This window comes from Morone saxatilis, unplaced genomic scaffold, assembly GCF_004916995.1.
Source record: "Morone saxatilis isolate NCDOM2014 unplaced genomic scaffold, NCSU_SB_2.0 Contig24, whole genome shotgun sequence".
In the NCBI taxonomy this organism is placed as follows: Eukaryota; Metazoa; Chordata; class Actinopteri; family Moronidae; genus Morone; species Morone saxatilis.
The window spans coordinates 4716985-4731047 of NW_023339807.1; the positions used below are offsets into that span (position 1 = coordinate 4716985).

The window sequence follows — 14063 nt, forward strand, 5'->3', positions numbered from 1 at the left end:
GGGGGGGGGGGGGGGGGGGGGGACTGAGAGCAGACAAGAGAGGCTGCAATTAAGCCTGACATCGGCTGTGGTGCAAGACTGACACCTTGTGTTCATACTAGGTATTACATCATATATTTTAGTTGTTTTATAATTGGGCAATGTAAAGGTTGTGCTTATTCCCCAAATAAAATGATTACAAATTGATTTTTCTACCATTGGAAGCTACAACTGTAGCAGCATGGAATGTAATAAAGTAGCCTCCTTCAGACCTCTGAATTGCCGGCCACCCCTCAGATTTGTTCACTGATTCAAATAGTGAATGAATAAAGTGAAACAAAATGGCAATTCGCTCTGATTATCAGGCAGGTTATGAAGCAGATATAGTACTAAATGTAATGTACAATAATTGTGCCAGTTAGAACGCATCCTTAAGTATTCACACAAAAGCAGAATCAGAATAGTTTATATTAGATACTAATCAGATTATTAAACAGAATGTAACCAGAATGCATTCACTATGTCAAGGAACAGCAGTGGTTCTTTCTTTTGCTTTGCTTAGCCTCCAAAAACAATTTTCCTGCCCCTTCTTGGCATAAAATATGAAGCAAATAATGATCCCCTTGGGGAAACTGGGGTGTTACAACCACAAAGCTATGGAACTGCTTGCGTGAGAACAATATGGTGCTAAATACTGTTCAATTCAGGAGCACAATACTTCATACAGTAACTAAGGGTAGTGTTAATTGGCTGGGTGTGTCGTTTCATAAAATTTAGATGAGAAAGTAAAGTGTTGTTTGAGTTAGAACAGTGTGTTTAACTGTAGCCCTGCTTTTTCACACAGATAAAGCCTGTGTGAAAAATATGGAAAGGTTTATGAAACTTTAATTCTTCATAAGTGTGATCTGAAAAGTTTTCTCTGTGTGTGGAATGTTTGTCAGTGTAAAAATAAAAAAAGGCCATACACTAGCTTCTGGTAATTTAACATAGCTGTAATCAAATCACACACAAATACAAAAACATCAAGCATACAGTAACACAATAAAGCCCAAGACTTATTTCCTTTGTAGCCCTCGATTTAAAATAGCAAACTGCATGTGATTAGAAAACATCATACTAGCACTAACCCAGTACCACAATAAATACCTAAGTCATCATCAATAAAATCACTCAAAGTGTAGTACTTCATGCATGGCACACCATACACTAACTGTGCCTAAGGGTGGTGTTAACTTATTCGATAGATTCCGATTCAGAAAGGTCACTCATGTAGCATTTCATACATTTTTAAACCTACTATTTTGTCTTGATTTCACACTGTGTTTTACTATTTTCAGACCATATTTTGCTGTGTTAAACCGTTTGAGACTTTACAAGTGTTATGCTCCATGTAAAATCTGGGGTTTAAAGCTCCGTCCGTGTCGAACTACAGTTAGCTGTTTTGCTGTGATGAATCTTGATTCACAGAAGTCATTGAAAATTAGAATTCTTAAAAATATGGTCAAATTGTTCTGTCTGTGTGAGAGTTGGAGGCCTCATCATACATCTGCCCACGTCCATATATGCCCTCCTTTTTGTAATATTCTCTGAAAGTCTTTGCAATAACTATTTTAAAAAAAAAAAGTTCCTTCGGCGTAATAGTTAGTTGAGCCTCATGTAATAGTCCGTGTTTAAATGTTCTTTGCTCATTGTAATAGTTGGCAGAAGCTCGTGTAATAGTTCGTGTTTTGTGTCTGAGCAGGCTCTCAGGTAACAGAGGCCCTGCATATGAAATGAGATGGTAATGAGGAGGAGGAGGAGGGGAGCCTTATCACTACAGGGCCAAATTCCGACAGTGAATTGCGCAGTTGTAACAAAAGTAACAGAGCGTCCATTCAGCCTGCACTAATCCAGATGGGAAAGTCAAACAGCAGAAAGTCCACGGCACAAACTCATTTCATCACTTTATTAATTTAGATATTGCCTCCTCGCTCCTGTGGGGAGGAAAAAAAAAAAGAGCCCCTCTGAAATGACCAACATCGGTGAGGCGTTTTGCTCTACATGGTTCCCCCACTTCGTCTCCTCCCGTTATCTGTTTAATTCATCCCGCCAATCTTGGCTGTCTTTACCCACTAAATTTCCCTTTGACACGCATGCCTTGCTTCGCATAATCCTCACTCCGGGGCAGAATTAAAAATGGAAAAAAGAGGAGGGAATAGGACAGGTGGCTGGAGAATCCTTGAAATAATGTTCAATGCCAGACCCAGGAATGATTTGACCAGATTCGAACTAGGGGGCTGATAGGGAGAGGGGTTTTTTTTTTCCCCTTTATTTTTGGTATCAAGGGGTAAGAAAAGGGTGACAGGTGGAAAATGTGCAGAGACTGAGAAGTCCCTTAAGAGCCAGGTCGAAGAGTCAGTTCTAAATTGTGGTGCCAGAATGACTTCGGGGGGAAAACTGTAGCAAGGAAGATGAAAATGTCAAAATGTCACTCTCCGGAGGTCTGATTTGAAAAGTTTTTTCTGTCTACTGAAAACTGAAAATTAGAGCAGTCAACTTGTTTCTGTTCCCCATTCTGCGTGTATCTATTATTGACCTGTAGGGACTGTCTCTTCTGCCATGAATATGGCAGATATGTCATCTTTACACAGCCATTTGTAGGAGTTGAACAACCATTCTTGGCTGTTTGTAACCGCTTTATCTGACCAATCAGTGCTGACATGCTTTGCCGGAGCAGAGTTTGATATTTCAAGCTACAGTTCTTTGGATAGCAGCATGTCATATCAACATGGTTATCAACAACAGGTGAAATGGGTTATTTTACACATGAAAAGTGCATGTTTATGATGTAGGTTTGATATGATCAGTATAATGGCAGTGAAGCAGTGCCGAACCCTGCCTGTTATACAGTGAAATGTAGACTGTAATATACAGCGAGGGCTTGTGCTGTAAGATACTCTTACTACAAGTATTAATAGGTGTTGAAATAATTAGTAAATTAACTGTCAATTAATAGTCAATTAAAAGAAAAATAAATCTTTGACAATTTTGATAAATGATCAAGTGAAGAGCTCTGTGAGGCTGCTAAATGCTAACATCAGCATAGCAAAATGCTCACAATGACAATGCTAATACACTGAGGTTTAGCAAGTAATGTTTACCATGTTCACCGTGTTAGTTCAGTGTATTACCACGCTGACATTGGCTAATTAGCACTAAACACATAAACCATTGCTTAATGGTTTAAGGCGCATACCGTATGCACTCAACGTCCACGGTTGGGGGACCTTGGATGTAATATCCCGCTCTCTCCTGACATTTCCTGTCTGTACTCTACTGCCACTATCAAATGAGGGCAGAAAAGAATCTTAGAAACAAAACAGCAAAATAAATTACAAACTTAACAAAACAAACCTAAATGAACATGAAGGTCTGTACTTTATGGCAATCCATGAGGCATTTCACTACAAACCGAAAATGTCAACCTCAGGGTGGCATTAAAGAAAAAATCAGGGGTTCACTTAAGCCGTTAGGACTCATCATCTGAGTCACTATGAAAATCTGCATGAAATACTGATACATACTGACATTGCCATTATTGAAGCCAGAAAAAAGCAATTTGAAGACATCAAGTTGGGCTCTGGAAAATTGTTACGGGCATTTTTCACTATTTTCTTTAATTTTATAGACTGGGCAATTAATCGGTTAATTGGTAAAATAAATAAAATGATCTACTATTACTATTGAAATTAATCAGTAGTGAAAAAAGCCATTATTTGCATCCCTGTTAAGCTTACCCTAATATCATAGTCCTTTATCAGGTATTGAAATGTACTGTAGGACTGAACACAGCAGAGAGAAATCGATAAGACACAGGGGCACAGCGCTGTACGTCTGGCCAAGATCAGGAGTAAGACTAAGACAGGGACGAGTGTTTCCTGGTGCTGCTATTGGCTGCGTGTAGGAGCAGGCTGCGCGGTGCGGCGATGGCGGCAGCAGGCGCACGGCACTATTGATTGGGCTCCACAGGCTGAGACCAGCCAATTCAGAGCACCAGTGAGCCGAGACCGATTGGGCCTCCTGAGTTACAAAATCCCACAGCTCTTCTTCTCTCATCTGCCAAAAAAAGTGTATTTCTCATTCCCCAGGCAAATGTTTCTGAAGAGAAACTTTGAGATTTTGGGTTGAAAAAGAATGGAGGAAGGCAAATATTATGTATGACTTTGCTTGACTCTGTTATTGTGATCATAAAATCACCCTTGTTGCTGTAATAGAGCCGTTTAGAACGAAGTATGTTGTTAACACTGACTTGATCATTTACAGCTGCTTTTATCTTTGAAGACTCAAGTGACTATTGGTAAACCTGTCGGTAGAGACTGGCAGTGATGGCTACACTTTAATGCTGCACTAATATTTTTATATTAACGTTTGATCAAACAACAAGTGTCATCTGAAAGAGGTCAGTAGTAGAGATGAACCTGCAGGGGAATTATCGACCCATTCTGCTGTCTCCCTTAGCTCTCTCCACTCAGAACACTTACTTATGAATGCTTACTCCATGTTTGCCGCATGTGTAAATAGAAAATTGCTTCCTAACACGTCAGCTAGATTGCCTTTATAACGATTAATGATTTTGCACTCTGTTGCCGACCGGTGGCCAAAAATCAACTAATGTCGCTTTAAAAACCAGAAAGTCAAATGGTTAAATGTCCCCAAATTTCTTAACACTTTAGTTTGTGTTCTGCTAAAGTTTTATGGGTGTGGATGTTTGTGTGTGTTTGTTTAGGTATGGTAAGCTGTTGCCCTCACTCCAAGCCAGGCAGTTTTCAGCAGCTACAGGGCTGAGCCGCATGCTGATTATACTTGGGGCGATTGAACCGACTATTAAAGGCGAAAATGTCTCAGAAGAGTTCATCCAGCGCCAGGTCAGGCTAATGCACACAGACACACACACACACATACAGACACACACACACACACACTGGCACCCCCAAAGCCCAAAAGGCTGTGACATTGATTGTTAAAAAAAAAAAGACGAAGCTGCAGAAATATTTCTTTTTTTTTAAATGTTGTGTCATGCTGAAGGTGGCAAAGCAGGTCACAGCGATTTTGAGGGGATTTAGGGATAAATATAAGAAGTCATGAAGGTAGAAAGGTACTCTCATATACAATGAATTGAAATAAAATTTCTATAGTCTGAATAAGCTTTTGTTAACCTAATTAGAAATATGGAGGAAGAAGTGATATGTTTTAGGCATTTTAAATGTGCTCCTCCCATCGTTCCTGTGCAGCCACAGGATGGTGCTAGTGTGAGAATAATGTCTCCTCCTCCGCAGAGATACGAGAGGATGATGATTGCAGAAGCGTTTGTCTTCACATCGTCAGAGACTGTGAATTTGGCATGATGTGACACCAGACGTCATTTTAAAATAAATGAAAACTGAACCCCTTTCCTGGAGCTGACATGATGCTGCAATTGCACTGTATCTCCTGATGCCTGCTATATTGTAAACTCAGCCTTTTGACAGGTCATAGAGGAAAAGGCTGTTAATATAAGCTACAAGCTTTTTCCTGTGTATTGCAGATGAAGTTTTTCTACAAGGTAGGCTCTTTGTATTTTTCACCTGTCCACACTTAGATCTGCTGTGAATCTGTTTAAACAGACACACATGCACGCGCACACACACACACACACACACACACACATACAGTGGCGACACTGCTTGTCATGAAGTCATGTAGTCATTTTTTACTTGCTATGGAAAACATCTCAGGCAGAGGAGTAGTAATGGATTCTGGTGATGAACAACAACCAATATCTTTGGTATCATGGGCTAATGCTCTCTATAGACTGACACCTTATTACAGCAGGGGAAGAGACACTCATGTTGGCCGCATTAAGGACATAGAGAAAGAGAGATTATTGCAGGAAAGCCAATTTAGTATTTGTTTCTTGCATTTAAGTCTTACTTCAAATTCTTAAATTTTTTTTCTTTGGAGAAACAACTCACACTTTAGTGACCCTCTGAGCACCCAGTAACATCTGTTCAGCATTAATTTTTTTTCTGCAGCTGCCTGTATGATGCGATGACTCCTGCTCCGGGATGAATGTGAACAGTTCGTTAAGGCTCCTTGTTCTCTGCTGCCAGCCACCCACGATTTGATGGCAGTAGTGATGAGGGACCTATTTCAGCTTTTCAAGTATTACAGTTGTTGCCAAGGAGATAAGGACATCATTGTGCTTGAATTCTCCAAGGACAGAGAAAGGTTTTGTAGACAGGCTAGTGAAGGTTACAACATGCACACACGCACACACAAGCTAGCCGGGCTCAATAGAGCATGCAGTCCATTTCTCAAGGGCATGTTCTGTAACCACTGCTTAATTGAACTGGAGCAGAATTGTTTGCTGCTATGTTAACGGCACTAAAGCGATCTGGTCACATCACATGATGGAGAAAAGTTAAAGGGGAATCCTGCTCAGTTTGAGAATTCCCATCTATTTTGATCGCGTGGTGAACTTTCCGCAGCCTGAGCTGGAGAATCAGAGAACCAAGGCTGAGATTCACAATGTCATATCAGTATTCTGTCTGGAGCTGCCTCATTGAATGAGCTGGACACTGACTTCTCCGCATTAAAATTGACTTACAATAGCAATCATTCATCATTTTTTAGAAATGATCTTGGAAATGTACATTTTGGATGGAACTAAGAAAGAGTATTACGTTCTGCTTGAAGGATGTGAGCAGTTATGTCTCAGGGATTCAACCACAGTGTGATCATACTGTAAGTGCAGTTATAATTAATGTCATGGGGGGCTGTTCTAAATAAGGTTAGGTTTTGTAAAGATACAATACATACACACAACTGTTTAAATCTTGTGTCCGTCCAGTTTTCGATGGCGCAGCAGGGATCTGGGGTTGTAGACAAACAAAAGGTGAAGCTTTGTTTTTAGGATGTCACCAAAACTGTCAGTAATGGTGGCTGTGGTGATATGGGATGGGTGACATGCTGCAACTGTGGAATAGGTTAATTAACATTCCAAATGGTCTTACAAAACAAATCTTTTATTGGAATTGCTCAAATAACTAAGCATGTGCAAGGGAACAGTTATTCTCTAATTTTGGTCTTCAGTTTATATACAGCATGTACATATACTGTATATACTGTACTCATGTAAGCTACTTGAAATCTCTGCTATCTAAAAATGGTGGTCAGAAGATATTATATTAACTGTTGGTACACTTCCGAGCAATATGTCTCTATTAACCTTAGAGGTCTATTTGTGCTCAGTTAAAATTTGAAATCCTTCCGTTTAGTCCCAGAGGAGGACAGTCAGTGCCACCTGTGTGATCTGGATGAGGTCGAGAATGAAATGCCAAATTCTACTGTCCTTTTTATTATGATGTTTGAGTTGAGCTTTTCCTGAAAATGTCTGCTGCACATCCGAGTCTGTTTTATATGACAGATGAAGGTAGATTACAGTATGTGTTAACATACAAGGCGTTGGACATAGCTCTGTTTTTGTTGCCATCAACGTGCGATGAGTGTGACGTGTGTTTAATTAGTCAAGTGTATGTGTTTGATGCATTTACAGTGCTGTGTACTGGTTTGCTTTCTTTTTGTGTTGTCTTGGCTCTGAAGGTAATGTAAGTAGTGTCCATTCATTCATTTATTTTAGATGTTGTGACTGATTTATTTTCTCTGTCTCTTACAGAAATACCTACTGAGTAACCCTGCACACCAGAGCAGTGCTGTGGATGAGCATTACTTTTTGAATGAAAGTGCAGCTCAAGTAAGGTATGGCAGTCTTTTTTTCATTCTTTTCTGGATGGATTGCGTGTTCAATGTAGAAGTCAGGTGGTGAGTATTTACATTTGTTTGTTGTTGCTTTTAAAGGGATATCACAAAGTTCAAGCCCCTCTCTAGCAGAACATCTGTGAGTGTGATCACTGGGGATTCCTTTGACCAGCAAATACCAGAACACCTAAACCAGGTGAGAATGTTTACTGTAGCTGCACAACTCTATGATGCATTATTAATGCTGGTACAGTGACAGAACAATACTGTAGTAATGGTTGTGCAAAAGCCATATTAAATCATCTTTTCCCTGCACCAGATGGTAGCTAAGCTTCAAAAGAAGTTTCTGGAGGAGTCCTACCCGTCAGCCAATCACATTCACATAAAAGGAGCAGACCGGCGAATGATCTACAAGAAGCCATCTGCCATCAGCCAGCACCTGAGGAAGCTAGTCAACCAACGACAAGCCAAACAGCAGAGCGAGTGACCCACGGCCAACATGTAACAATACCCCAGACATGGACAGTAATCGAATATGTTTTAAATATTCAATAAAATATTCAAGTTATCTTTTTACCTTTCCCTGCAGCGATCTGTAGAGATTGTCTAAATGTCTGGTGAGGTTCATGAAGTAGTCAATTTTTGAACATATTTTTGCACAGCTCTGCTCCATTGGAAGCTTTTTAATTGAAAATAACTGGAGGGCATTCAGTGTGATGAAATATTTGCAGTCTTAGATTCAGAAAATCTTATCTTTCAAGTTGTTATTTCAGTCTCTTTACCTGATTGGCCAGTGCCAAATTTACTCCTTATCAATGTAAAGGCCACACACGTCATTGCTCACCCTGATACTTTTTTTTTTTTTATCTCCTTCAGTTCTGTCTTAATATTCTGCCATGTTATAGCCAGAGGGAAATGTACATTGGGTTCCTATGTCTCTGTTGCATCAGCTTCAGTCATTTGTTACTTGTATATAATTGAGTTAAATCACAACCAGACATAGACCTCTATTTTTGGACTTAAGTTGATTTGATTTATTTTATCAATTTTAAACAGATGAGTATTGCCTGCGAAGCTAATTTATCATTTTTGTAAATACATCTTCATGCGCTTTTGCATCTATTTTAACTATACTGGGCTTATTTTTGTGGAAAACATGAATTCTAGTGGGGCTGTGTATTGGCAAGATGCTAATGATATGATGCATATCATGATATAGGGGTAACGATTCACTATATTGTGATATATATGGCAATACTGTAAGCATATATATTGCATATATTTAAAAAAAAATAATACATAATATGTGCATACACATTCCCTTATGCTTATATTCTGAGTAAAAAAGTTTTTTATGCCAACATCACTGCTACCTAGCAGTTGGGGGTTTAAACACAACAAAAAATAAATCAATGCCACAAGTATTGCACATAAACTAGTACTTTAAAAGCTATACATGGTTTTCGAGGATCAATACAATATCACGAGACATAATATCACAATACTCAACTCAATACTTACACCCCTACTCTTTTGATGGCTATACAGTATTGTGAAAGAAAGACCAGACAGCATTGGTTTATCCTGAGGATTTAAGTTTAATTATGACACCACATCAAAATAAAAATTTCCAACAGATCTGGAATTTAATTCCATCCATATACATGCATAGCAACAACGTTTTAAGAAACATTTTCTCCCATAATCAGGACATTGGAATGATAATTTTACATCAGTATCCCCACTGACCTCCCACCCATCTTGTTCTTCAGCAATAAACTTAATTCTTGTACAACTTCTTTTTTTCCCTATGGGGTTACAAATAATTATATGCACAGTCCCCATTTCATAATACTGCTTTCAGTAATGTTCCCTAATTTACAAAGTATTGCATTGAGAGCAAATTTCAAAAAGGGAGACCAAAGTGTATCATCAAACAGAAATACGAGTACTATACAAGAATGCTGCCATCCTCATGAAAACATCCACATCTGAGTTGAAGAAAAGAGACAGGGACAAACAGCCACATATGTATGCAAAGCCATGTGTATATGCCAAAATGTGAGATGCAGGGTTGTGCCTGGTTATCACCCCCAAATGGTGATTTTTAAGGCAAACAAGTCATTAGTAGCAATCTGCAAGTGACATTTTGGGCATATACAGAAACTGGTACAGCAAATAAGAATACAAGTGCCTCAGTAGCTATTTTTGTGTCTAAAATGCATCTCATTTTTGTATTGTCTATTGTTTCATTGAGCCTACATTACAGTGTAAACAATATGTGTGCTACACAAGAATGACTATACAATAACATTACAAACAACTCTGATATAAATTTCATTTTGAATTTAAATTAAGATCACTACTCCTATTAATACTGATTGTAAAATAAATTAATGTGAAAGTGGCACCAATATTATTCTTGATTCATTTTTCTTTTCTTTTTCTTTTTTAACCAATGGTTTTGCATTTTTAAGTCTTAAAACGATGAAAGAAGAAGCTTCTCTTGATTGTCCACAAGCAGCGTTTAGCACTGCGTGATGCACTATTCCAGACACAACAGTGTACCAAAACAAAGGAGAAAAAAGGGGTAAAAGTTGGGAGGGAAGGGGAGGGGAAGTGTGGGAGGGAGAAGAAGAACCTGTCTTATTCTTCTCAACTTATTTTACATGCTCTGCAGCATGTGATGAACAGTAAAACTTCTTATGGGTAATAAAGTTTGACAGGTTGTTGAACTGGATATCACAGAGGCGGCAGTATTTGCCACTTCCAGAGCCGTTCACGCCTTTGTTGGCTGTGGGTGCCGCCTCCTCGCTTGGAGACTTGGAGGAAGGCGACATGTTCTCGTTGGAGTCAGCCTGGTTCTCAGTGGCCCACGTAGGTGAGGGATTGGGAGGTTGGCCGTCTGGCTGGGGCTGGTTCTCCTGCTGCGGTGGAGCTGTGCCTGAACGCTCCTCGGGCTTGTGCCCCCCGTTGACGATGACCATGCCCCGGTTTTTGGGCAGAAGGGGAAGGGACTCCTTGCCAGGGTGGGGGCAGCCATTAGCAGCAGGTTGCTGGGCCTGCTCTCTGGTTGTTCCTGTCTCTCCTCCTCCTCCTGTGCCTCCTCCTCCCCCATTAACGCTCTGCTCCTGTTCGCTGGCCTCTCCCTGCATCATTGCTCCCCCAGTCACATAATCAGTTGGCTTTATCCCAAAGTACGGCGATATTTGTTCAGGACCTTTCACCTTCTTTATTGCTCCGGGATAAAGGCAGTGGGGCAGAAACATATTCTTGTTCTCATCTTTTGCTGGAATGAGTTGGGGCTCAGCAAAAGTCTTGAGTCCCGACACAGGCCCCAGGTGAGGGGGGAACATGCCTCCATTCTGCACCATCACCTTCCCATTGCCATTCTTGTCACATTTGCCTGGGCTCTTATCATAGACGTCATCAGGGTTGTTACTGCCGTCACTTTTCACATCTGGGAACATGGTCGACTCCAGGCTGCCAGTCTCATTGTGTTGTTGCTGCTGTTGTGGCTGTTGTTGCTGCTGAGCGGCGGCAGCAGCAGCGGCGGCGGCTGTTGCAGGGCAAAAGTTCTGTTTGTGTGCCAGGTAGTTCTCCACTTTGTTAAAACTTATCTTGCACACTGCACATTCGTGATAGTCCAACAGTCTTTTAGGGGAGCTACATGTCTTGTCAGGGACTGGCGAACACTTTTTGCTGAGATCAATGGGAGCGTCCAGCTCCTGCTGCTCCACTGTATTGCATTTGGGAGCCAGAATAGGTTTAGTGACAGTCAGAGAGGCCTCCAGGTGTTTGGGTACCATACCTGGGAAGATGTCACAGCGGGGATGGAAGCGGTCTGCTAGGCTCTCTACAGCTTCCTGGGATGTACAAGGGTTCATAGGAGGAACCCCAAGGAAACCCGGCTGACCCATAGGGGGCCTTTGGTGGTCCTGGTCAGGGAGACACATCTCATACATCTTCCTGCGTTTGCGGGTTCTCATGGTTCTCTGCATGGAGGGTACCTTGTTGGTGGACATGCGTTTCATGGGTGGGTCATGACGGGTGGCACAGTAGTACTGCTTGTGGACCATGTAGGTCTCATGACGGCTGAAGGTGATATTGCAGGCTTCGCAGGTTGTCTTGTTAGGGTCATTGTCACTTTCCACCAAACCCGTACTGGGGCTTTTACCCTCCATCTGCTTGCCATTCAGCCTCTCCTCAGCCCCAGTTGGGGTAGAGACCTTCTTCACCTGTCCTGCTAGATCCTTATCAGGCCCTTTAGCCCCAGCATTGATCATGTCCAACACATTGGAGTTCAGACAGGCAGACTGCATGAGGTGGTTGTCGGCCTCTGTAGGGTGGCAGCCGGCCAACATGCTAACAGAACTGTGACCACTGTTGGGGCTCACAGCCTCCGGGACCTTATCTGAGAGGGCGGAGAAGTCCGGAGACTTTGCCATGTGTTGCCAGCGACTGTTACAGTAGTGCTTTTTGTGGACCAAATAGTTGTCCAGGTTGCTGAAGGTGATATTGCATTCGAAACAGGTGGCCCCTTTGGGCATAAGAGGACTGTAGATGACAGGGGGGTAGCTGTTCCCTCCATGGCGCAGCCTCCGGTGAACTAGCTCTGACATTTTAGCCAGAATCTCAGAAGCCTGCGGGACTACTGAAATGTCTTGGGAGAAAGCAAACTGAGACAAGAAGGGGCCCATGGGAAATGTAGGCATGTTATGCTGCACAGGGGAGGACGCCAGCCGGGGGCTGGAGGGCTCAGACTTGATCCTAGTGTAAGAAAAACTGGCTTTGCTGCCTGGGTGGGCCTCTCCCTTCTGAACAGACAGCATGGGCTTCTTCTCAGCCTTGTCAGCCTCTCCGTCTGTGCTGGTCTCCTTGTTGAGGGCCCCTTTGGGACTTCCCAGCAGAGCATCCTTCCTGTTGGCCAGCTCAGCGCGGGCCTGCTGCTGCTGCTGCTGGAGGCTTTCCTCGGGCCCCCTGGGGGAATGCTCGGTGCCGTCGCCTTCCCTGTGAAGTTTGCTGCCGTGCCCATGTAAGTCCTGATGCTGTAAGAGTTCCCTGTGGCTCTGGAAGCTGATATGGCAGTGATTGCATCTGAAGGCCGCCTGTGACAGGTGAGACATGATGTGATGCTGGAATGTAATAAGAGAATCTGCCGTGTAGTTACAGATTGTGCATTTCAGGCTGGTGCCAGGAGGGAGGCTCTCTTCCATTTTGACACCTGTGAAGGAGATAAAAGGGAGAAATGCTCAGAATCTCGCCTCCCACTTCTCCTTTAGAGTTAACTGTAGAAACCATCAAACGCTCATGCATTATGCCAAGCTTATTCCCATCCACTAGATTTTTTTTGCTCAAGGATAAACTGTCAACTATGCTAGCTGACAGCGGGATATGTATATTTCTGAAAAGAAATGACAGTCATTTTTCCAAACCTGTTTAAAACTCTGTCCCGGTGTCATTTTTTTCTAAAACAGCACTTTTGACCCCCTTTCTTTTAAAAATCTTCAAAAGCTGTGATATATATAGAAAAAAAATTAATCCATGACATTGCCACCCACCACTGTGTGAGGTGCTCAAGTGCATTTCCAGGGCCCGGGCTCCAGAGAAGCTCTTGTTGCACTGTGGGAATGGGCAGATACTCGGGGTCTGGTGGGGGCCGGTGTCATTTTCCTCCACGACCGTCTCTGGCTCCCTCTGTCGCCCGCTGCAATAGTACATCAGATGGGCCTGCAGGTTCCTCTCACTCCGAAACCAGATTCCACATGCCTTACAGGGGAAGATGTCCTCTGGAGGAACAAGGAAGGGGACAAAGGGGACATGATATCAGGATATATACAGTACTTTCGTATTTATGCAGTCAAGTATGAAGATAAAGAGCTTGCACGCATGCATACACTCATATTCCTCTTCTTCTACAGTTCTGACTCTCAAAGCCTGTGTTAAAAGGCTTTTCCACCAAATCCTCAGCTGCTGCATATCGCTGTGTTGCTACCACTGGGTTGGTGCCCTTTCTCAAGGGCAAACAAGAACACTGGACCATCTGCTTACAGAAGCCTCCCTGTTGAGCTGAACCCAGATAGCCCTCGCTAAGTAAACAAACACACTATTTGCATGAGGCGTGTATTTTGCAATTAACACGTTAGTTCGAGCCTCAGTGTGTTTATGTGAACCCAAAACTTGAAGGTCGATGGCTCTTATCTCCAGTGCAGAGACTCATCTGGGTTAATCTACGCCCGGCGGAGACGACGCTCCTTGTTAAGCAGGTGACTGAGTGCAGGCTGTGGACTGGTGTGTGTGTGTGTGTG

The 14063-nt window shown here is 42.3% G+C and overlaps 2 protein-coding genes across 2 annotated transcripts in view; one reads left to right on the forward strand and one right to left on the reverse strand.

Annotated features, from left to right (window-relative positions):
* si:dkey-122a22.2 overlaps positions 1 to 10053 on the forward strand; it is a 20295-nt gene extending 10242 nt beyond the window's left edge. The window contains exons 8-11 of the mRNA XM_035671553.1: positions 4745 to 4883; positions 7673 to 7755; positions 7855 to 7951; positions 8075 to 10053. Of these exons, the coding sequence (XP_035527446.1) occupies positions 4745 to 4883; positions 7673 to 7755; positions 7855 to 7951; positions 8075 to 8242 (487 nt within the window). The 3' untranslated portion in view covers positions 8243 to 10053. The remainder of the gene's footprint in view (positions 1 to 4744; positions 4884 to 7672; positions 7756 to 7854; positions 7952 to 8074) is intronic.
* A 23-nt stretch (positions 10054 to 10076) lies between these two features.
* The window catches only part of zfpm2a (zinc finger protein, FOG family member 2a), a 114808-nt gene continuing 110821 nt past the window's right edge, over positions 10077 to 14063 (reverse strand). Inside the window, exons 7-8 of the mRNA XM_035671552.1 lie at positions 13317 to 13544; positions 10077 to 12979 (exon numbers count right to left, since the gene is read on the reverse strand). Coding sequence (XP_035527445.1) covers positions 10416 to 12979; positions 13317 to 13544 — 2792 coding nt within the window. The 3' untranslated portion in view covers positions 10077 to 10415. The remainder of the gene's footprint in view (positions 12980 to 13316; positions 13545 to 14063) is intronic.